This window comes from Nerophis lumbriciformis, linkage group LG22 (assembly GCF_033978685.3).
Source record: "Nerophis lumbriciformis linkage group LG22, RoL_Nlum_v2.1, whole genome shotgun sequence".
Lineage (NCBI taxonomy): Eukaryota > Metazoa > Chordata > Actinopteri > Syngnathiformes > Syngnathidae > Nerophis > Nerophis lumbriciformis.
Window position 1 is genome coordinate 3,932,230 of NC_084569.2, and position 25,229 is coordinate 3,957,458.

General features: G+C 42.4%; 1 protein-coding gene across 1 annotated transcript in view; it reads left to right on the forward strand.

Moving 5' to 3' along the window:
• The first annotated feature begins 4,313 nt into the window (after positions 1–4,313).
• Positions 4,314–25,229, forward strand: part of LOC133615655 (peroxisomal membrane protein PMP34-like) — a 36,687-nt gene continuing 15,771 nt past the window's right edge. Inside the window, exons 1-6 of the mRNA XM_061974406.2 lie at positions 4,314–4,534; positions 4,629–4,689; positions 11,623–11,689; positions 11,846–12,000; positions 17,794–17,910; positions 17,990–18,135. Of these exons, the coding sequence (XP_061830390.1) occupies positions 4,460–4,534; positions 4,629–4,689; positions 11,623–11,689; positions 11,846–12,000; positions 17,794–17,910; positions 17,990–18,135 (621 nt within the window). The 5' untranslated portion in view covers positions 4,314–4,459. The remainder of the gene's footprint in view (positions 4,535–4,628; positions 4,690–11,622; positions 11,690–11,845; positions 12,001–17,793; positions 17,911–17,989; positions 18,136–25,229) is intronic.

Genomic DNA, 25,229 nt, shown 5'->3' on the forward strand with positions numbered 1-25,229 from the left:
ATTTCGGGAGAACATCCGCACCGTAACACAACAGAACAAATACCCAGAATCCCAAGCATCCCTAACTCTTCCGGGCTACTTTATACAACCCCGCCCACATCCTCCCTACCAGGGGAGGTCTGTGTCATGAGAGACCCACTTTTGCAATGCCGGACATTCAAGTACCTCGGAAGCACAGTGACAGAAAATGCCAAGCTTGATGATGAGATCAAACTGAGGATGGGGAGAGCGAGTGCTGTGTTTGGGGAAATTAAGGGAAAGACTCTGGAACAACAGGCATGTCTCTATTTGCGTCAAGTGCAAGGTGTACAGAGCAACTGTGCTAGCTACACTTTTGTACGGTGCTGAAACCTGGACCCTCTACAGGTTGCAAGTCAGAAAACTTCACGCCTACATGATGCGCCACCTTCGGACCATCATGGACATCTCCTGGAGAGACAAAATCCCGAACACAGAGGTCCCAAGTCGTGCTGGACTGCCATCGATGGATGACATCTTAACCCAAACAAACCTGAGATGGGTCGGGCATGTAGAGAGAATGAGTCACGAGCGGCTCCCTCGGCATCTGCTCTACTCACAGCTGGAGGAAGGGAAACGAAACAGAGGGAGGCCAAGGCTACGGTACAAGGACACCGTTAAACGGAATTTGAGGGAACTGAAGATCGACACTGCAACCTGGCAGCTGAAGGCAAAAGACCGGGCTGAGTGGAGGACTATGATTCGACCGAAATGAAACAGTGATTGTCGCGCCCGACAGACTGCTATGATGACCACCAAAGCCCGCCACCCCAACCCTGCCCCCCCCACACATCAACAACACCCCCCCACCCCCCGTGCGTAGATTGAGGTGGGCGGGTTTTGGTGGTAGCAGGGTGTGTAATGTAGCCCGGAAGAGTTAGGGATGCATGGGATTCTGGGTATTTGTTCTGTTGTGTTTATGTTGTGTTACGGTGCGGATGTTCTCCCAAAATGTGTTTGTCATTCTTGTTTGGTGTGGGTTCACAGTGTGGCGCATATTAGTAAGAGTGTTATAGTTGTTTATACGGCCACCGTCAGTGTGACCTTGCTGTCACTTAGTGTGTGAGCAGACAAAATGTGACTGGGCCGGCACGCTGTTTCTTAGGTGAAAAAGCGGACGCGACGACAGGTTGTAGAGGACGCAAAATGCAGTGCCATCACGGCACGCCCTCAATTTTGTTGTCCGGGTGAAAATCGGAGAATGTTTGCCCTGGGAGAGGCAGTGAAATCCGGAAGTCTCCCGGAAAAATCGGGAGGGTTGGCAAGAATGCAGCTGAGCCGCATCAGAGTGGTCAAAGATGGAGCCGCGGGTTGCCGACCCCAGACCTACTCAGTGGTTGGAGTGTCCACCCTGAGATCGGTGAGTTCAAAGCCCGGCCGAGTCATACTGTTAGAAGAATTGTTTGTAAGTTATCACAAAAAAACTTTGTGTTGAAATGAGTTCCAGGCAAAAGGACAGGGGCTGTCTTTGAGGCCTACCAAGAGTAAGGCTCGTAAAACTCCACTGTGTACGGGGGAGAGCCACATGAAGGGTTTTCTATTTTCTCTCATGTATGGTAATCAACAGAAGGATGTTGTTCTGGCCCGAGGACTTCAAAGCGGAGAGATGACAGGTTCTGCCCAATTTCCAGACGACCTCTTTTTGAACTATTTTATGAACCTCTCTTTGAACTATTTTACGAACTCTTTTTGAACTGACCTTTTCTGTGAATTGTTTACGACCTCTTCTGTGAACTTTTTATACAGAAAATAAAGTGGTCCTCGTGTAAAACTGGAGCCTCCGTGTTTGTTATTTTGTAGTTTTATACAGTACAGGCGCCATTTATTTTCTTTCTTTTCAAAAACCTCCGCTGCACTACAACGTGTCATCACTTCCGCTCTTAGCGCCTTCAAAATAAGAGCTCAAGCTCATCTGGCCAGGATCTTCAGCTCTCACTGGATCGGTTCGCAGCTGAGTGTGAAGCGACTGGGATGAGAATCAGCACCTCCAAGTCCGAGTCCATGGTTCTCGCCTGGAAAAGGGTGGAGTGCCCCGAGACCCTGCCCCAAGTGGAGGAGTTCAAGTACCTCGGAGTCTTGTTCACGAGTGAGGGAAGAGTGGATGGTGAGATCGACAGGCGGATCGGTGCAGCGTCTTCAGTAATGCGGACGCTGTATCGATCCCTTGTGGTGAAGAAGGAGCTGAGCCGGAAGGCAAAGCTCTCAATTTACCGGTCGATCTACGTTCCCATCCTCACCTATGGTCATGAGCTTTGGGTTATGACCGAAAAGACAAGATCACGGGTACAAGCGGCCCAAATGAGTTTCCTCCGCCGGGTGGCGGGGCTCTCCCTTAGAGATAGGGTGAGAAGCTCTGTCATCCGGGAGGAACTCAAAGTAACGCCGCTGCTCCTCCACATGGAGAGGAGCCAGATGAGGTGGTTCGGGCATCTGGTCAGGATGCCATCCGAACGCCTCCCTAGGAAGGTTGTTTCGAGCACGTCCGACCGGTAGGAGGCCACGGGGAAGACCCAGGACACATTGGGAAGACTATGTCTCCCGGCTGGCCTGGGAACGCCTCGGGATCCCCCGGGAAGAGCTGGACGAAGTGGCTGGGGAGAGGGAAGTCTGGGCTTCCCTGCTTAGGCTGCTGCCCCCGCGACCCGACCTCGGATAAGCGGAAGAAGATGGATGGATGGATGGACCATAACCAAGCATGCATCACTATAGCTCCTGTCTCAAAGTACTCTAACCTATGTTAATGGGCTTACCTCTTTGTGATGTTAAGTCATACTTGCCAACCTTGAGACCTCCGATTTCGGGAGGTGAGGGGTGGGGGCGTGGTCGGGGGTGTTGCGGGGCGTGGTTGGGGGCGTGGTTAAGAGGGGAGGAGTATATTGACAGCTAGAATTCTCCAAGTCAAGTATTTCATACATACATACTATATATATATATATATATATATATATATATATATATATATATATATATATATATATATATATATATATCCTGAAAATATGCAAACAAAACTGTGTTTGGATCATTGATACTTCAAACTTGCATAAAAAAATATTAAGGAATATAACATAACTTGGCTTCTGAGAGCTTCAAAATGTAATGAATAAAATGCTAAAGTTGTTGATAAACAAGCAATTATTTTAATAATTAAATATGGTCATTTTAAATGAATTTATATGACAATTTAAAATTAATTATTTCAAATATGTTTATTTTAATGTAAAATTCTATGGCTGGATGTAATAAGGAGTCAGAAAAAATAAAAATAAAAATACAATTAATTTTGATGTTTTTAGCAAAATATAGTAAAAATGTATTTAGTTTTTTTTTTTTTTTAATTAATAAATATCTAGTTATTTTTAGGTAAGATAAACATAATAATACAATGTATCTCTAGTCTGGATGATTTAGTTCTTGTCACCCTGTTGTCCTCCCGTAGTGAAAAAAGGCTGTCCTCACTCAGGTCCGGCTGAAAATCGGGAGATTTTCGGGAGAATATTTGTCCCGGGAGGTGTTCGGGAGAGGCGCTGAATTTCGGGAGTCTCCCGGAAAATTCGGGAGGGTTGGCAAGTAGGTGTTAAGTTCCTGTTATAAACTCCATCCATCCATTTTCTACCGCTTATTCCCTTTGGGGTCGCGGGGGTGCTGGAGCCTATCTCAGCTACAATCGGGCGGAAGGCGGGGTACACCCTGGACAAGTCGCCACCTCATCGCAGGGCCAACACAGATAGACAGACAACATTCACACTCACATCCACACACTAGGGCCAATTTAGTGTTATAAACTGTTATACAGTATATGCCTTGAGCTCTTATTTTGAAGGCGCTAAGAGCGGAAGTGGTGACACGTTGTAGTGGCGCGGAGGTTTTGAAAGAAAGGAAATAAAGTGGTCCTCGAGTAAAACTGGAGCCTCCGTATTTGTTATTTTGTAGTTTTTATACTACATAAAACTACAAAATAACAAACACGGAGTTTTATACTGTATACAATTCCCGCTTTTAGCGCCTTCAAAATAAGAGCTCAAGGCATGTACTGTATATCAGCGTATAACAGGAACTTAACATCACAGGAAAAGCTCATAAAAATAGGTTACAGTGTGTGTGTGTGTCTCTGGATTTTTTCAACGCAAAAAATGTGCCTCGGCTCCAAAAAAAAGGTTGAAAAACACCGCAGTAAGCAACCATCTGGTGTAATTCCATCCTCAGTGGCTAGATGGCGGTAAATTAAAAGTTGTGTCTTTCGCAAGCGACGAAAAAGAAAATGCGGAAAGTCCAAGTCAAGTGAATGAGGGGCGTGGCTACCAGTTGTACTTCCTGTTTCTGTTACGCGACAGTCCGCCATGTGCGTGTGAATGTTTGACTTATTTACCTAACACTTACTTTGCAAACTTAACGGAGACCTCACTCGGTATTTTGTTCCCCGGCGCGACGAGCCGCAGACATGTCCGCTCACGGAAGCGCTATCGTCGGCCTGTTGTCCTACGAGACGCTGGTGCACGCCGTGGCGGGAGCGATGGTGAGCAGAGATAAGTCGTGTGTGTCAAGGAGATGCCAATATGTTGTTTTGATCACTTTCAACAAGTGTGCGTCTCGGTTTGTTGTCGTTCCAGGGCAGCGTCACAGCGATGACCACCTTTTTCCCGTTGGACACGGCTAAAAGTCGCCTGCAGGGTGAGGTGCACCTCCAAACTATCCACCTGTGTGTCAACAATCATTTAAGGCAGTGTTTTGCAAACTTTTTTGAGCCAAGGCACATTTTTTTGCGTTGAAAAAATGCGGAGGCACACCACCAGTAGAAATCATTAAAAAAACGAAACTCAGTTGACAGTAAAAAGTCGTCTTTGCTCCACAGTAAGTCTTTGCTGTCGTCCAGCATTCTGTTTTTGTTTACTTATGTAGCCAGTTCAGTTTTAGTTTCGTTCTGCACAGCCTTCCCTAAGCTTCAATGCCTTTTCTTAGGGCATACTTGCCAACCCTCCCGGATTTTCCGGGAGACTCCCGAAATTCAGCGCCTCTCCCGAAAAACTCCCGAAATTCAGGCGGACCTGAGTGACGTGTTGACAACACACAACAACAGTGTCTACCGTAAAGCAGTTTGTCTGCCGTAAACAGCAATGTTGTGACACTTTTAAACAGGACAATACTGCCATCTACTGTACATGCATATGTGACCCACCCATAATGTGTTGATTTATTTATTTTATTTTGTGGTTTGAATTCGTTTTTGGAGCTGTCATTACACTTTTATCAGTATTCACATTGGTCAGTAGGGGGTAGTAGGGCGTTTCTTCCCAATTGAATGCTATCACCTGCAGACCGGAAGTGTCTTGACATTCTGATGGTGGAGCCTAACTCTGTAGTTTGTAAATGAATACTGAAATTCAAGTATTTATTTTATTTATATATATATATATATATATATATATATATATATATATATATATATAGCTAGAATTCACTGAAAGTCAAGTATTTCTTATATATATATATATATATCTTAATCCCGCCCCCGCCCCACCCCCGACCACGCCCCCGCCCCCACCCCCCACCTCCCGAAATCGGAGGTCTCAAGGTTGGCAAGTATGTCTTAGGGGCACTCACCTTTTGTTTATTTTTGGTTTAAGCATTAGACACCTTTTTACCTGCACGCTGCCTCCCGCTGTTTCCGACATCTACAAAGCAATTAGCTACCGGCTGCCACCTACTGATATGGAAGAGTATTACACGGTTACTCTGCCGAGCTCTAGACAGCACTGACACTCAACAACAACACATCATTTGCAGACTATAATTACTGCTTTGCAAAAAATATTTTTAACCCAAATAGGTGAAATTAGATCATCCCCCACGGCACACAAGACTGTATCTTCTAGTTCAGTGTTTTTCAACCTTTTTTGAGCCAAGGCACATTTTTTTGCGTTGAAAAAATGCGGAGGCACACCACCAGTAGAAATCATTAAAAAAACGAAACTCAGTTGACAGTAAAAAGTCGTCTTTGCTCCACAGTAAGTCTTTGCTGTCGTCCAGCATTCTGTTTTTGTTTACTTATGTAGCCAGTTCAGTTTTAGTTTCGTTCTGCACAGCCTTCCCTAAGCTTCAATGCCTTTTCTTAGGGCATACTTGCCAACCCTCCCGGATTTTCCGGGAGACTCCCGAAATTCAGCGCCTCTCCCGAAAACCTCCCGGGACAAATTTTCTCCCGAAAAACTCCCGAAATTCAGGCAGACCTGAGTTACGTGTTGACAACACACAACAACAGTGTCTACCCGTAAACAGCAATGTTGTGACACTTTTAAACAGGACAATACTGCCATCTACTGTACATGCATATGTGACCCACCCATAATGTGTCACATTTTTGTGTTGATTTATTTATTTTATTTTGTGGTTTGAATTCGTTTTTTGGAGCTGTCATTACACATTTATCAGTATTCACATTGGTCAGTAGGGGGCAGTAGGGCGTTTCTTCCCAATTGAATGCTATCACCTGCAGAACGGAAGTGTCTTGTCATTCTGATGAGCGCGACCAGTCTGTGAACAATTGAAACGTCCTGTGTGCTTTTTTCCTCCTGTATAACAGGTTAGTTTTGGTGAATCAACTCACTGAATAATATCCATGGGATCTTTATAAGTTTAAGTACACATTCTGATGGTGGAGCCTAACTCTGTAGTTTGTAAATGAACACTGAAATTCAAGTATTTATTTTATTTATATATATATATATATATATATATATATATATATATATATATATATATAGCTAGAATTCACTGAAAGTCAAGTATTTCTTATATATATATATATATATATATATATATATATATATATATATCTTAACCCCGCCCCCGCCCCACCCCCGACCACGCCCCCGCCCCCATCCCCCACCTCCCGAAATCGGAGGTCTCAAGGTTGGCAAGTATGTCTTAGGGGCACTCACCTTTTGTTTATTTTTGGTTTAAGCATTAGACACCTTTTTACCTGCACGCTGCCTCCCGCTGTTTCCGACATCTACAAAGCAATTAGCTACCGGCTGCCACCTACTGATATGGAAGAGTATTACACGGTTACTCTGCCGAGCTCTAGACAGCACCGACACTCAACAACAACACATCATTTGCAGACTATAATTACCGTATTTTCCGCACTATAAGGCGCACCTAAAAACCACAATTTTTCTCAAAAGCTGACAGTGCGCCTAATAACCCGGTGCGCTTTATTACGATTCATTTTCATAAAGTTTCGGTCTCGCAACTTCGGTAAACAGCCGCCATCTTTTTTCCCGGTAGAACAGGAAGCGCTTCTTCTTCTACGCAAGCAACCGCCAAGGAAAGCACTCGCCCCCATAGAACAGGAAGCGCTTCACCCGCCCCCATAGAACAGGAAGCGCTTCACCCGCCCCCGGAAGAAGAAGAAAAAACGCGCGGATATCACCGTACGTTTCATTTCCTGTTTACATCTGTAAAGACCACAAAATGGCTCCTACAAAACGATCCGGTTCATAAAAAGACGCAATCTCTCCATCCGCACACGGATTACTACCGTATTTCACAGCAACTGAACCGCACTGTGGAACGGGAGCACGTACGGTGAATATTCGCTCCACAGGGAATGAGAAGTCATCCTTCACTGTGGTTCTAGCTTGCCATGCTAACTTCCACCCATCCAAAAGAGACCTTTCCAGCCGGCGTCATCATAAAAGCTAACTCGAAGGGATGGATGGATGAAGAAAAGATGAGCGAGTGGTTAAGGGAAGTTTACGCGAAGAGGCCGGGTGGCTTTTTTCACACAGCTCCGAAGGCGAACACACCTTCACTAAGACGGGCAGATAGCGCCGGTCGACATACGCCAACATCTGCCAGTGGATCGTAAATGCCTGGGCAGATAGTTTCGGTCACAACTGTGGTCCGACCTTTCCGGAAGGCAGGATTCACAGAACTGCTGGACAACAGTGACACTGACTCCGGTGACTTCGACGAGACGGAACCGGCCATTTTGGATCCCGTATTCGCCCAACTTTTCAATTCGGACACCGAAGACGAAGAATTCGAAGGATTTACGAATGAAGAATAACTTCAGAAGGTGAGCGCTATGTTTATTTTGTGTGTTGTGACATTAACGTTCGAGCAACATTATGTTGCTATTGTTCTACACCATTTTGAATTTTACTATGTTTGTGATTGCACATTTGCGTACATTTTGGGACAGAGTTGTTAGAACGCTGGTTTTCAATATATTATTAAAGTTTGACTGAACTATCTGACTGTTTTTTTGACATTCACTTTAGCGCAGCGTTTTTTTGACATTCACTTTAGCGCAGCGTAGGCGCGGCTTTTAGTCCGGGGCGGCTTATTGGTGGACAAAATTATGAAATATGTAATTCATAGAAGGTGCGGCTAATAATCCGGTGCGCCTTATAGTGCGGAAAATACGGTACTGCTTTGCAAAAAATGTTTTAACCCAAATAGGTGAAATTAGATCATCTCCCACGGCACACCAGACTGTATCTCACGGCACACTAGTGTGCCACGGCACAGTGGTTGAAAAACACTGATTTAAGGGATGTACTTGTTGGGTTACAAAGGTTTCTTTACAACACCCGCTAGACCAGGGGTGCTCACACTTTTTCTGCAGGCGAGCTACTTTTCAATTGATCAAGTCGTGGGGATCTACCTCATTCATCTATATCATTTATATTTACTTATATATGAAATATATGTTTTTATTAACAAGTTAAAGGTGTTTAATGATCGTGAAAGCATGTTTAACACATATAGTTAATATTGTTAACAAGTTAAAGGTGTTTAAAGATAATACAAGCATGTTTAACACATATAGTTAATATTATTAACAAGTTAAAGGTGTTTAATGATATTACAACCATGTTTAACACATATAGTTAATATTATTAATAAGTTAAAGGTGTTTAAAGATAATACAAGCATGTTTAACACATATAGATTCCTTTCTTTCATGAAGACAAGAATATAAGTTGGTGTATTACCTGATTCTGATGACTTGCATTGATTGGAATCAGACAGTGGTGATGATAACGTCCGCATTTTCGAATGGAGGAGCAAAAAAGTCCTCCTTTCTGTCCAATACCACATGAAAGTGGTTGGTTTTTGGCATCTTATTTGTCCAGCTTTCGTACTCCTTTGTATACACTTTACAAGAAATACATTGTCGGCAAACTCCGTAGCTTGCTAGCTTGTGCACGCCAGCTTTCTGAGACTCTTATTTTGGTAGCGCAGGCAGGATGAAGCAGAGCTTTTATTGTGCAACCGTGCAGTCGGTCTTTGGAGTTTTGACGACGGGTACGGCGCCAGAGTCTGTTGAAATAAAGTGTTTCTCGCCTTCCTGTCGGTAATTTTAATGAGCTGGCAGCAGCCAGCGTCATCTCAGAAGTCCTTCGGGTGCCGTGAATGTCAATCAAGTGACGAAAGTGACGTCATAGTGAAGATTTATGATCGCTCATTTTTAGGACCATTTTTTTAATGCCTGGCTGGCGATCGACTGACACACCCTCCGAGATCGACCGGTAGCTCGCGATCGACGTAATAAGCACCCCTGCGCTAGACTGACTTAAAAGTGTGGACAATGCTGAAGAAACAAGTCCATGTCAGAAAACCAACACATTTAGCTGAACTGCACCAATTTTGTCAAAAGGAGTGGTCAAAAATTCAAGCAGAAGCTTGTGGATGGCTACCAAAAGCGCCTTATTGCAGGTAAACTTGCCAAGGGACATGTAAGCAAATATTAACATTGCTGTATGTATACTTTTGACCCTCACATTTTCAGTAGAGCCATAATAAATTCATAAAAGAAGCAAACTTCATGAATGTTTTTTGTGACCAACAAGTATGTGCTCCAATCACTACATCACAAACAAAATAAGAGTTGTAGAAATGATTGGAAACTCAAGACAGCCATGACATTATGTTCTTTACAAGTGTATGTACACTTTTGACCACGACTGTGTGTATATATATATATGTTTGGTAATGAGTCACAGGTGAGTGTGAAGTGTGGAATGACAGAGTATGATTGATTGGCTGTGAGGCAATGAGCAGATGAGCAGATTTCTGGAGTGAGTGAGGGAGGGAGTGGACGTGGTCCTGACAATGTGTGTGTGTGTGTGTGTGTGTGTGTGTGTGTGTGTGTGTGTGTGTGTGTGTGTGTGTGTGTGTGTGTGTGTGTGTGTGTGTGTGTGTGTGTATATATATATTAGAGATGCACGGTTTGCGGGCACAACCGCGGAGTCCGCGGATTATCCGCGGATCGGGCGGATGAAATTAAAAAAAATTAGATTTTATCCGCGGGTCGGGTCGGGCGGTTGAAATAAAAAAAAATTAGATTTTAAATAGATTCAGGCGGGTGGCAGTTAAACCAATTGGGAAATATATATACATAGTTAAATGTTGTTACCCACATACGAAAAACAAGCAGGCACCTGCAGCATATGCCACAACAGAAGAAAAAAAAAAAGAAAAGATGGACACTTTTATGGAGCGGAGAAGGGACGCCTCGCCGGGGTCCGGGACCGAGGCCCCTTTCCCCGAGAGGGCCCCACCGGGAGCCGTAGCTGAGGCGATCCGCGAGAAGGGCCCGACGCACGTCCAGGGTCACCACCGCGCCCACCGCACCGACACCCCGCCTCGTCCGCCTTCGCCGCGGCCGGCGTCACGCGCAGCAGTTAAGCAGCTTACCTGCCCGCCACCCCCGTGGCCGGGGGCTCGTAACAGGGGTCACTCCGCGCGCTCTGCCCGCGCAGCTTACCTGCCCGCCACCCCTGTTGCCGGGGGCGCGTAACAGGGGTCACTCCGCGCGCAGTGCGCTCACGAAAGGGGTGGGGCTCACCCTGGTTGATATAGACAGCAGGACGGTGGCCATGGAAGTTGGAACCCGCTAAGGAGTGTGTAACAACCCACCTGCCGAATCAACTAGCCCTGAAAATGGATGGCGCTGGAGCGTCGGGCCCATACCCGGCCGTCGCCGGCAGCGAGACGCGCTTGGAGGTGCGCGCAGCGCGGCTCCCATATGATTGCGCACTGGTGTGCGTCTGGGTCGTGACAGCGTGGCACGCGAATGTCTGTGCTGCATTGGATCAGTCTCCTTTCTTTAACAGGCAAAAGCTTTATAACCTCACTAATGCCTTGCATCGTCTATATTAGATATATAACAACGGGCGGGTGCGGGCGGGTGCGGTTCTGATCAAATGTTAGATCGGGTGGATGGCGGATGGTTGACGACTTTCTGATGCGGTTGCGGATGAAATAATTGCCTATCCGCGCATCTCTAATATATATATATATATATATATATATATATATATATATATATATATATATATATATATATATATATATGCAGGTGTATTTATATATGTATGTAGATAGATGGATAGCCCGGCCAAATTCCTTTTAACACAATGTGGCCACCAAGTCAAAAAGTTTGGGGATCCCTTTCTGGCAATTATGATAAGTCCAATAACTGAGACAATCTTGATGAAGTCACAGGGTTTGTTTTCCGTCACAGACCAGAAACAATAATCTGTGTCACCTTTTGTTTTAGTAACATTCTGTGTGTATTTGTCCTTTTTTCAGTTGACGAGACTCGAAAGTCAAAATCCACCCCAATCATCCTGGCTGAAATAGCCCAGGAAGAGGGCGTGTAAGTATGCTCATGTTCATTATGCTTTATTTTTGGACAGGAAATCCCCTTTGTTGACACTATTTAGGCATCAAAATATGCTCTTTTTATAGTCAGGTCAAGCTTATAATGTGTACAGAGCAACACCTGAACACTTCAAATGTCAAATTCTTCTAGGCTGGCTTTGTACAGAGGCTGGTTTCCGGTCATATCCAGCCTCTGTTGCTCCAACTTTGTCTACTTCTACACCTTTAACACACTCAAGAGGCTGACAGCCACCGGGCGCCACCAATCAAGACTTGGCAAGGACCTGCTCATTGGCATTGTTTCAGGTGACAACATTTACAGTTATTTGCAACTTCATTACCCCCGAATAGTCTCAAATGCCTGTTTCCACTGCATGGTACATACCTTTCCACCACTAAATTGAAATGACTTGGTCATCTAAGGAAACTTAAGAGAAAATCAAAATCAGGCACTTGACATGCTAACATCAATGGCATTTGGAGAACATTTTTGTCTTAGAGGAGACCCGGGAAAGAAAAAACATTCGCTGCAACTAAATTAGGAAGAATGTTGAGTATAATAATGCAGCGTGTGTTTATTTTCCATCCATCCATCCATTTTCTTCTGCTTATCCGAGTTCGGGTTTCAGGGGCAGCAGCCTAAGCAGAGAAGCCCAGACTTCCCTCTCCCCAGCCACTTTGTCCAGCTCCTCCCGGGAGATCCTTAGGCTTTCCCAGGCCCTCCGGGAGACGTAGTCTTCCCAACGTGTCCTGGGTCTTCCCCGTGGCCTCCTACCGGTCGGACGTGCCCTAAACACCTCCCCAGGGAGGCGTCTTGGTGGCATACTGACCAGATGCCTGAACCACCTCATCTGGCTCCTCTCCATGTGGAGGAGCAGCGGCTTTACTTTGAGCTCCTCCCGGATGACAGAGTTTCTCACCCTATCTCTGAGGGAGAGCAGTGTTTCCCACAGGACAGGCATCTATTTGTGGTCGGGGAGCGGGGGGTGGTGGCGGCGGCGGCAGCGACGATGACCAAGAAGAACGCGAAGTTGGAATATAATTACAACATTTTATGTACATATTTATATACAGATTTGAACAATTAGTTATTCACTGAAATATATTTATTAATTGTGGTTCTTACAAAAAATATATCTTATAAAATATAAAAGCTAAAATGTCTCTTAAAGCTCTGCCCCTTTAATTAGTGCATACTAAATAATTTAACTTTAGCCTACTACTACAACCATATTATTTACCAGCAACATGAAGTGAAACAGAGACAGAGGTGTCCTGCCACAGTCAGTCAACCTCCTCCTCCTCCTTCTGCTGCTGAACAGGTCGCACCTGTGGTCCGGACTGTAGGCCTACCTCCTCTCCAAGTCCAGCCCTTTTCGGCCGTTGAAAATATTTTTCTATACTCATCTGTGTGAAGGAGTGAACATCCAACATTAGAATTGATTACTAACGAGCAGAAGCGCTCGATGTACAGTGCCGTCTAACCTTAAGCGGCAGCAGCTCAACACATGCAAAGTTCAACGTTAAGGTTTTTTTCTACTTGCCTGACTTCTCAAATCTACTTGCCCCAATATTTTTACTTGTCCTGCCTAGGTTTTTTTCTGGCTGTGTAGTGCTCATGGCTTATATCTTACTACAATCTTTCCCGTTGACTATTTACAACACTACACAGTATTTATTATTATTATCTATAATTACATTTAAATGGCATTGCATGCATGTAAAATTAAATGCTATTTCACATTATTTGACCAGTAGCAGTTACACTCATCTGAACAGGTCAGCCACCAGTTTAAAGCCCCATCACAGTTGAAATCTTGAAATGAAGGGCCTTTAATGGCCAAAACATTAACCTGGACAACATTTTAACAGCTGGTTGGCTCAGATTTGACTCTTTTCATTGCATTCACATGCTGCAGTGGACAATTTAGCTTCAGTATTAATGCAGTATCTGAAGCACCGTCTCCACGTGTGTTTATTGACAACAGGGTTATAACCTGGACACGTTAGCTCGTCGGTATGAAAACACGTGACTGTTACTACGTGCGTCTGCAGTCATACAGCGGCGGTGTTAATGAAGCAGCGTCAGGCTGCTCACCGTCAGTGAAACGCTGGGGAAAATCGCGGATTAACGTTAAATATATGACGAGCCGCGAGCGATGCAGCTATAACCTATCTCACCTGGTAGAGAACCCGCTGCGGCGACCCAGTTCGATCCCACCTGACAGTCGCTTTCCTCTGCGTCAATCCCACCTCCCCCGTCTCTCTCCAGCTGTCCTTTCAAAATAAATGCATTCAAATCCCGAAAATAAAAATGAAGAAAATCATAGTCGGTGCTGCACACTGCACAGGTTCGGACCACTTTTGAACTTGTTTGCCAAGACGTCTTACCCTCGTATTTTGATCCGGTCGGTCCGTTCTTCTTTTACTTCGTCGTCTTCTTCTTCTTCTTCTGGCCCACCAGGTGACTTAAGTGCTATTGGCGGAGTTACAATGCATAGTAGGCTACCGCCACCTACTGCACCGGAATTGTAACTACAAGCAACATTCACAGACAGAGTCTTATTGCTTTTATGAGTCAAAAGCCAAAAAATGTTATTTGTGGCGGACGTAATTCTTTCGTGGCGGGCCGCCACAAATAAATGAATGTGTGGGAAACAGTGGAGAGACCCGCCACCCGGCGGAGTAAACTCATTTGGGCCGCTTGTACTCGTGATCTTGTCCTTTCGGTCATAACCCAAAGGCGTCTCCACTGCTCTAGAGTCCAGTGGCGACGTGTTTTACACCAGTGGTCCCCAACCACAGGGCCGCACAAGAAAAAAAAAAAAAAAACATTTATTAAATCAACATAAAAACACAATATATACACTATACATCAATACAGTCTGCAGGGATACAGTCCGTAAGCACACATGATTGTATTTCTTTAAAAAAAAAAAAAAAAAAAAAAAAAAAAAAATCAACACCACCACGGTCTGCGGGACAAATTTTCAAGCGTTGACAGCTACAAAAAGGTTGGGGACCACTGCTTTACACCACTGCATCCCACGCTTTGCATTGGACTTGGTGATGCATGGCTTAGATGCAGCTGCTCGGCCATGTAAAACCCATTCCATGAAGCTCTCTGCGTACTGTACGTGGGCTAATTGGAAGGTGACATGAAGTTTGGAGCTCTGTAGCAACTGACTGTGCAGAAAGTCTTTGCACTATGCTGACCTCTGTCAGTTTACGTGGCCTACCACTCGGTGGCTGAGTTGCTGTTGTTCCCAAACTCTTCACTTTTCTTGTAATAAAGTTGACTTTGGAACATTTAGGGGCGAGGAAATTCCACGACTGGATTTGTTGCACAGGTGGCATCCTATGACAGTTCCACGCTGGAAATCACTGGGAGCGGCCCATTCTTTCACAAATGTTTGTAGAAACAGTCTCCATGCCTAAGTGCTTGATTGTATACACCTGTGGCCGGGCCAAGTGATTGGGTCACCTGATTCTCATCATTTGGATGGGTGGCCAAATACTTCTGTATAAGGCTGCAGCTAACGATTATTTTTCTATCGATTAATCTATCGATTATTTTTTTTTTCGATTGATCGGTTAATCTATAGATTATTTTTTCCGATTAATCTATAGATTATTTTTCCTTTTACCGATTATTTTTTTTATTTAAAATGAAGATGAAAAAATAAATTTAGGCCAGTTTTTTCAAAAGGCATGACTTATTTACAAAAAAAAAAGTATGGCCACTCACTCAACATTGACAACAACATGACAAAATATTCTGTAACAATGTAAACATTTAAAACTTTTAACATTTAACAAAATTAAAAGTAGCTTATTTGCTTTTTAATGTGCAAATATAAAAGTAAACATCCAGTGCAAATCTTAATATTCTGCAATAGTATAAGCATTTCTAAAGTAAAAGTATTGCTTATTTTGCTTTAAAATGTGCAAAAATAAAGATAAACATCCAAAACAAAAAAGTGCAAAACGAAATATTCTGTAACAGTGTAAACATTTCAACAAAAGTAAAAGTATTGCTTATTTTGCTTAATAACACAACAATGATAGCATGATTAAAGTGAATGTTAATTGTTAAAGTTAAAGTAAAGTTAAAGTACCAATGATTGTCACACACACACTAGGTGTGGTGAAATTATTTTCTGCATTTGACCCATCACCCTTGATCACCCCCTGGGAGGTGAGGGGAGCAGTGAGCAGCAGCGGTGGCCGCGCCCGGGAATCATTTTTGGTGATTTAACCCCCAATTCCAACCCTTGATGCTGAGTGCCAAGCAGGGCGGTAATGGGTCCCATTTTTATAGTCTTTGGTATGACCCGGCCGGAATTTGAACTCACAACCTACCGATCTCAGGGCGGACACTCTAACCACTAGGCCAAACGCGCCTCTCAGAGCGAAACGGTGTTTTAGTTTATGAATTTACAACGCCGATACAAATGACACATTCATGTTTTTGTGTAATGATGACAACGTATACTCACGCGGACGATTGACTAGTTGATGGTGATGGCAAGAACGCTGTCGGGTGTTTTCTTTTCAAATGTTCCTTCATAGCCGTTGTGCTGCTATGATAGGCCATTTCCACTTGACACAGTGTGCATACAACAACTGTCAAGTGTTTTGCTTTTTTCGCTGTGCTTATCCCACACTTGAAGGGATGTACCAATGCTGAATGTGGCTTCTGGATTTCACTCAAAAGACCAGACCGTAGTTACTTTTTCCTTTTATTTTCCTTTAGTTTGCAACAGTTTTTCTAACGAAGAAACAGCTTCTTTTTTCTTCTTTAGTTTTTTTTAGCAGTCTTTAGCAGTGTTAGTAGACTTTAGTTTCTTTAGCTGTCTTTAGTAGCCTTTAGTAGCCTTTAGTAGCCTTTAGCTTCTTTAGTAGGTGAAAAACCTTTAAGGACAAAACACCACAAGATTAACATGCTGTAAAAAATCAATCAATTATCAATCCCATAATTTACAATTATTAATTAGGCTATCAAACTCTTAACCATTAAACAAGTGCAAGGTAATGGATACATCTTTTCCCTTTAAGTTAAAACAGATTTTAAATACATTGTCTCAACATAAATGCACCAAGATACATATAAAATACATTTAAACCCAGAAACACAATAGATAAATGCAGCAGAAAACCCAATATGCAAATACATACATACCTAACCAATTAACCACCTATTTAGATACATATTTAAAATCCATATTCAATATAAATATATTATTAATTTAGCAGTGAAACACTCAATCTTAAACGCTGTCTACTGGTAGAAAAATGCCCCTTTTTCTAAGCCCTCACCAGCAGCCAATGATCCAACACAGTTAAATCCAACACTTGAAGTTGAGCGACTTCACCCTCCTGATGAAGCAAACTGCTCCAACATTTATCAAACTAAGCAAAGAATATCAACACTAAACAACAGTTACATAACACACTGTGTGTATTTAGCCTCCAGACTAAGCACGCTACATGCACACAACTCCCCCACACCCCCCATCTCACCAGCGCAACAGGTGCGCCACACCCACAAAGAGAAATAAAGTCTTACCGGCTGTCCGTTCAGCTTTTTGAGACGGGAGTGCGCCGCGTTATACCTGCGCGTGAACGTAAACTGATCGGCTCTGATCATATAAGCCGACTGGCAGAAATAATGCCGAATTATATACATTTCCTGGGGTTGCCTATGTGAATAGGGATGCGGATGTGCTCTAAGATCAAATATAATTTTATTAAGTGGGATTTGGCTGGTTGCTAAACAGCCACGGTTGCGAGCTCGCGCTTCAGCTGACGAGACAGCTGTTCGCCGCTACAACATTATTAGGCCGTTTATTGAAATACTCCCACACTTTTGACGACTTTTGGCGTGCTTTTTTCCCCTCGCATCGTCTGCTTTGCGCTCCGCCATGACGGTAGTGTGACGTAAATATGTGACGCGTCGACGCACAAAAAACGGCGTCGACGTATTTACGTAACCGATGACGTCGACGCGTCGTTTCAGCCTTACTTTTGTATAGTGTATGTGTAATGCAAGTCTGTATGAGTGTGTACTTAATGTTATGTTCATTCTTGCTCATGCAGGGGCGGTAAATGTGATCCTGACCACACCCATGTGGGTGGTCAACACTCGTCTGAAGCTTCAGGGAGCAAAATTCAGAAATGAGGACCTTCATCAAACGCATTACCAGGGCATTTTTGGTGTGTGTGTGTGTGTGAGTGTACATCCACCTATCCACCGCCTATTTGGTCTTACTTCAGAATGTATTTTCCTCTTTAGATGCGTTTTCACAGATTATAGCCAGCGAGGGAGTGGGGACTCTGTGGAACGGCACGCTGCCGTCGCTCATCCTCGTCCTCAACCCGGCGGTGCAGTTCATGTTCTACGAGTCAATGAAGAGAAGGGCAGGTCAAGGAGGGAGGAAGGTTGGTTTGATTGATTGATTGAGACTTTTATTAGTAGATTGCACAGTGAAGTACATATTCCGTACAATTGACCACTAAATGGTAACACCCCAATAAGTTTTTCAACTTGTTTAAGTCGGGGTCCACGTTAATCAATTCATGGTCATGGTCATAGTTTATTTGTTGCGAACAAGTTATGTTCATAAATATTACATGATTGCAAGGTGTGTTAGAAACTGCTCTTGGAAGTCAGAGTCCTCGCTCACTGTGAGTTCTTCTGCTGTTTTCTTCATTCAGCGGGTGAGAGGCCGGATGCTCACAATGGGCCCCATTCAGCAACCGTTCTTAAGAACTCATTTTGTTCTTAGGGCCACATATGAAATTTTTAAAGGGGAACATTATCACAATTTCAGAAGGGTTAAAACCATTAAAAATCAGTTCCCAGTGGCTTATTTTATTTTTCGAAGTTTTTTTCAAAATTTTACCCATCACGCAATATCCCTAAAAAAAGCTTCAAAGTGCCTGATTTTAACCATCGTTATATACACCCGTCCATTTTCCTGTGACGTCACCAGAGGTGGGTAGAGTAGCCAGAAATTGTACTCAAGAGTACTGTTACTTTAGAGATGTATTACTCAAGTAAAAGTAAGGAGTAGTCACCCAAATATTTACTTGAGTAAAAGTAAAAAGTATGTTGTGAAAAAACTACTCAAGTACTGAGTAACTGATGAGTAACATACACACACATATCATATATATATATATATATATATATATATATATATATATATATATATATATACACACATATATATATACATACATTGATATATACAGTATATAATTTATATTTATTTATTTTGCCGTTTTTGTTTACATGTTAAAGGTGTTTTAATGAATATACATGCATGTTTAACACATATAGATTCCTTTCTTTCATGAAGACAAGAATATAAGTTGGTGTATTACCTGATTCTGATGACTTGCATTGATTGTAATCAGACAGTAGTGATGATAACGTCCACGTTCTCAAATGGAGGAGAAAAAAAGTTCCTCCTTTCTGTCTAATACCACATGAAAGTGGTTGGTTTTTGGCTTCTTATTTGTCCAGCTTCCATATTCGTTTTTATACACTTTACAAGAAATACATTGGCGGCAAACTCCGTCGCTTGCTAGCTTGTTTGCGCTGGCTTTCGGAGACTCTTATTTTGAAAGCGCAGGCGCGATGGAGCGGCACTTTTATTGTGAAGACAGGAACTGTGCAGTCAGTCTTTAGGCTTTTGACGGGATGTACGGTTGAAATAAAAAAGGGTCTTTATTCCTTCACGCTTTTGATTGATTGATTGATTGCAACTTTTATTAGTAGATTGCACAGTACAGTACATATTCCGTACGATTGACCACTAAATGGTAACACCCCAATACGTTTTTCAACTTGTTTAAGTCAGGTCATGTGACCGCCTGGCTCTGTTTGATTGGTCCAACGTCACCAGTGACTGCATCTGATTGGTGAAACGGAGTGAACGTCACCAGTGACTGTATTTGTTGAAACGCAGGCACTATGAAGGTCTGTCTGACAGACCAAAACAAACAAAGCGTGCATTAACAGATCGATAAAAATTAGTAGCGAGTAGCGAGCTGAATGTAGATAAAGTAGCGGAGTAAAAGTAGCGTTTCTTCTCTATAAATATACTCAAGTAAAAGTAAAAGTATGTTGCATTAAAACTACTCTTAGAAGTACATTTTATCCCAAAAGTTACTCAAGTAGATGTAACGGAGTAAATATAGCGCGTTACTACCCACCTCTGGACGTCACATAGTGAAGCCGACACAAACAAACATGGCGGATAGAACAGCAAGCTATAGCGACATTAGCTCGGATTCAGACTCGGATTTCAGCGGCTTAAGCGATTCAACAGATTACGCATGTATTGAAACGGATGGTTGTAGTGTGGAGGCAGGTAGCGAAAACCAAATTGAAGAAGAAACTGAAGCTATTGAGCCATATCGGTTTGAACCGTATGCAAGCGAAACCGAGGAAAACGACACGACAGCCAGCGACACGGGAGAAAGCCAGGACGAATTCTAACCAACGATTGGTATGTGTTTGTTTGGCATTAAAGGAAACTAACAACTATGAACTAGGTTTACAGTAGTGATGGGTCCGGCAACACCGATGCATCGGCGCATGCGTCGAGCTCATAGAGCAAAACCCTGTGTCGGTGCGCGTACCGCTTTTAGAAAGTCACGTGACCGATCATGAGCTGTTTTGGTCACGTGACCGATACGCCAACTGTGTCGCACTGACGCCTCCTCTGTGCCCTGTGAGCGGCTCTTTTCTACAGCCGGAGAAATAATAACTAAGAAGAGAAATCGTCTAAAATGTAATACGTCGGAAAAACGTTCTTTTTTTTTTATAAAAATGTGTAAAAAAATTAAAAAAAAAAAATTCCCAGTCCACAATCATCCACAACACGTTCTCTTAGATTTCCATGTTATGATACATGTTCACATTATTTATTGACTGTATCTAAAAAAGATACAAATATATTTTTATTTAAATGAAGATATGAAATAATCCTAAATGAAATACGATGACTTGGTTTATATTATTGTATATACTAGGGCAGGGGTCACCAACGCGGTGCCCGCGGTCACCAGGTAGCCCGTAAGGACCAGATCAGTCGCCCGCTGGCCTGTTCTAAAAATAGCTCAAAGAGCAGCACTTACCAGTGAGCTGCCTCTATTTTTTAAATGTCATTTATTTACTAGCAAGCTGGTCTCGCTTTGCTCGACATTTTTAATTCTAAAAGAGACGAAACTCAAATAGAATTTGAAAATCCAATAAAATATTTTAAAGACTTGGTCTTCACTTGTTTAAATAAATTCATTTATTTTTTTATTTTGCTTCTTATTACTTTCAGAAATACAATTTTAGAGAAAAAAATACAACCTTAAAAATGATTTTAGGATTTTTAAACAAATATACCTTTTTACCTTTTAAATTTCTTCCTCTTCTTTCCTGACAATTTAAATCAATGTTCAAGTAAATTATTATTTTTTTTCATTGTAAAGAATAATAAATATTTTAGCTTCTGTTTTTTCGACGAAGAATATTTGTGAAATATTTCTTCAAACTTACTATGATTAAAATTCAAAACAATTATTCTGGCAAATCTAGAAAATCTGTAGAATCAAATTTAAATCTTATTTCAAAGTATTTTGAATTTCTTTTAAAATTTTTGTTCTGGAAAATCTAGAAGAAATACTGATTTGTCTTTGTTAGAAATATAGCTTGGTCCAATTTGTTAAATATTCTAACAAAGTGCAGATTGGATTTTAACCAATTTAAAACATGTCATCAAAATTCTAAAATGTATCTTAATCAGGAAAAATTACTAATGATGTTCCATAAATTATTTTTTTAATTTTTTCTAAAAGATTCAAATAAGCTAGTTTTTCTCTTCTTTTTGTCGGTTGAATTTTGAATTATAAAGAGTCGAAATTGAAGATAAACTTTGTTTCAAAATTTTATTTTTATTTTTTTCGTGTTTTCTCTTCTTTTAAACCGTTCAATTAAGTGTTTTTTTCATCATTTATTCTCTACAAAAAAACCTTCCGTAAAAGGAAAAAAAAATGTACGACGGAATGACAGACATAAATACCCATTTTTTTTTATATATATACATTTATTTATTTAGCTATTCTTGTTTAAATCACACTTACGTGTAACTTACAAATGACAATATATTTATTTATTTAAGTGTGTATCAAACTGGTAGCCCTTCGCATTAATCAGTACCCAAGAAGTAGTTTTTGGTTTCAAAAAGGTTGGTGACCCCTGTACTAGGGCATCAAATCAGTGTCAGTTGAGTCGGTCCATAGGTTGCCTGTAGGGATTTTTAATGTCCAGCAGATGTCAGTATTTAGTGACACAGTATCGACACAGTATCAATACAGTTTTGCAATGTGTCGAAACGCTTCATGACGCCTCATCAACCCATCACTAGTTTACAGCATATGAAATACATTTGGCAACAACATGCACTTTGAGAGTGCAGACAGCCCATTTTTCATCAATTAATATATTCTGTAGACATACCCTCATCCGCTCTCTTTTCCTGAAAGCTGATCTGTCCAGTTTTGGAGTTGATGTCAGCAGGCCAGGGAAGCTCGGGTCGATATTCTTCTCTTGATCATCTTCGGTGGCATAAGGGACGGTGTGAGCCAAGACATCCAGGGGGTTTAGCTCGCTCGTCTGCGGGAACAAACTGCCGCCATTGCTTGCCGTGCTACCGAGGCCCTTTGTCCCTGAATTGCTCACACACTCCGGCAGATTCAATGGGGGTCTGGCGGCAGATTTCTTTGACTTTATGGTTGGAAATGCATCTGCTTTGAGTGTCGCAGGATATCCACACATTCTTGCCATCTCTGTCGTAGCATAGCTTTCGTGGGTAAAGTGTGCGGAACAAACGTCCAATTTCTTGCCACTTTGGCATCTTTGGGCCACTGGTGCAACTTGAATCCGTCCCTGTTGGTGTTGTTACACCCTCCGACAACACACCGACGAGGCATGATGTCTCCAAGGTACGGAAAACAGTCGAAAAAACGGAAAATAACGGAGCTGATTTGACTCGGTGTTTGAGAAAATCGCGGATTGCTTCCCGATGTGACGTCATCGCTCCGAGAGCGAATAATAGAAAGGCGTTTAATTCGCCAAAATTCACCCATTTAGAGTTCGGAAATCGGTTAAAAAAATATATGGTCTTTTTTCGGCGACATCAAGGTATATATTGACGCTTACATAGGTCTGGTGATAATGTTCCCCTTTAAGGAGATTTTTGTATTCCCCAATGTTTTCTTCGTATGTAAGAACAAAATCTACGAGCGCTCCAGAGCACTCTCAGGGTGGCCTATGTGTTTTTAAGTGTGACAAGTTCCCTTACTTCTGTTGTCTAATGCACTGTTTTTCAACCTTTTCTGAGCCAAGGCACATTTGCAGACTATAATTACTGCTTTGCAAAACATATTTTTAACACAAATACAGTGGGGCAAAAAAGTATTTAGTCAGCCACCAAATGTGCAAGTTCTCCCACTTAAAATGATGACAGAGGTCTGTCATTTTCATCATAGGTACACTTTAACTGTGAGAGACAGAATGTGAAAAAAAAATCCAGGAATTTACATTGTAGGATTTTTAAAGAATTTATTTGTAAATTATGGTGGAAAATAAGTATTTGGTCAATAACAAAAATTCAACTCAATACTTTGTAATACAACCTTTGTTGGCAATAACAGAGGTCAAACGATTACTATAGGTCTTTACCAGGTTTGCACACACAGTAGCTGGTATTTTGGTCCATTCCTCCATGCAGATCTTCTCGAGAGCAGTGATGTTTTGGGGCTGTCGCCGAGCAACACGGACTTTCAACTCCCTCCACAGATTTTCTATGGGGTTGAGGTCTGGAGACTGGCTAGGCCACTCCAGGACTTTCAAATGCTTCTTAGGGAGCCACTCCTTCGTTGCCCGGGCGTTGTGTTTGGGATCATTGTCATGCTGGAAGACCCAGCCACGTTTCATCTTCAAAGCTCTCACTGATGGAAGGAGGTTTTGGCTCAAAATCTCACGATACATGGCCCCATTCATTCTTTCCTTAACACGGATCAGTCGGCATGTCCCCTTAGCAGAAAAACAGCCCCAAAGCATGATGTTTCCGCCCCCATGCTTCACAGTAGGTATGGTGTTCTTGGGATGCAACTCAGTATTCTTCTTCCTCCAAACACGATGAGTTGAGTTTATACCAAAAAGTTCTATTTTGGTTTCATCTGACCACATGACATTCTCCCAATCATCTGCTGTATCATCCATGTGCTCTCTGGCAAACTTCAGACGGGCCTGGACATGCACTGGCTTAAGCAGGGGGACACGTCTGGCACTGCAGGATTTGATTCCCTGTCGGCGTAGTGTGTTACTGATGGTAACCTTTGTTACTTTGGTCCCAGCTCTCTGCAGGTCATTCACCAGGTCCCCCCGTGTGGTTCTGGGATTTTTGCTCACCGTTCTCATGATCATTTTGACCCCACGGGATGAGATCTTACGTGGAGCCCCAGATCGAGGGAGATTATCAGTGGTCTTGTATGTCTTCCATTTTCTGATAATTGCTCCCACAGTTGATTTTTTCACACCAAGCTGCTTGCCTATTGTAGATTCACTCTTCACAGTCTGGTGCAGGTCTACAATTCTTTTCCTGGTGTCCTTCGACAGCTTTTTGGTCTTGGCCATAGTGGAGTTTGGAGTCTGACTGTTTGAGGCTGTGGACAGGTGTCTTTTATACAGAAAACAAGTTCAAACAGGTGCCATTAATACAGGTAACAAGTGGAGGACAGACGAGCTTCTTAAAGAAGAATTTCAGGTCTGTGAGAGCCAGAGATCTTCCTTGTTTGAAGTGACCAAATACTTATTTTCCACCATAATTTACAAATAAATTCTTTAAAAATCCTACAATGTGAATTCCTGGATTCTGTCTCTCACAGTTAAAGTGTACCTATGATGAAAATTACAGACCTCTGTCATCATTTTAAGTGGGAGAACTTGCACATTTGGTGGCTGACTAAATACTTTTTTGCCCCACTGTAGGTGAAATGAGATCATCTCCCACAGCACACCAGACTGTATCTTCTAGTTCAGTGTTTTTCAACCTTTTCTGAGCCAAGGCACATTTTTTTTTTTCAATGAAAAAATCCTGAGGCACACAACCAGCAGAAATCATTGCAAAATTAAACTCAGCAGTCGATATTGACAAAAAAAAAGTTGTCGTCGCAATTGTTGGATATGACTTTAAAGCATAACCAAGCATGCATCACTATAGCTCTTGTCTCAAAGTAGGTGTACTGTCACCACCTGTCACATCACACCATGACTTATTTGGACTTTTTTGCTGTGTTCCTGTGTGTAGTGTTTTAGTTCTTGTCTTGCTCTCCTATTTTGGTGGCTTTTTCTCTTTTTTCGGTATTTTCCTGTAGCAGTTTCATGTCTTCCTTTGAGCGATATTTCCCGCACCTGCTTTGTTTTTAGCAATCAAGAATATTTCAGTTGTTTTTATCCTTCTTTGTGG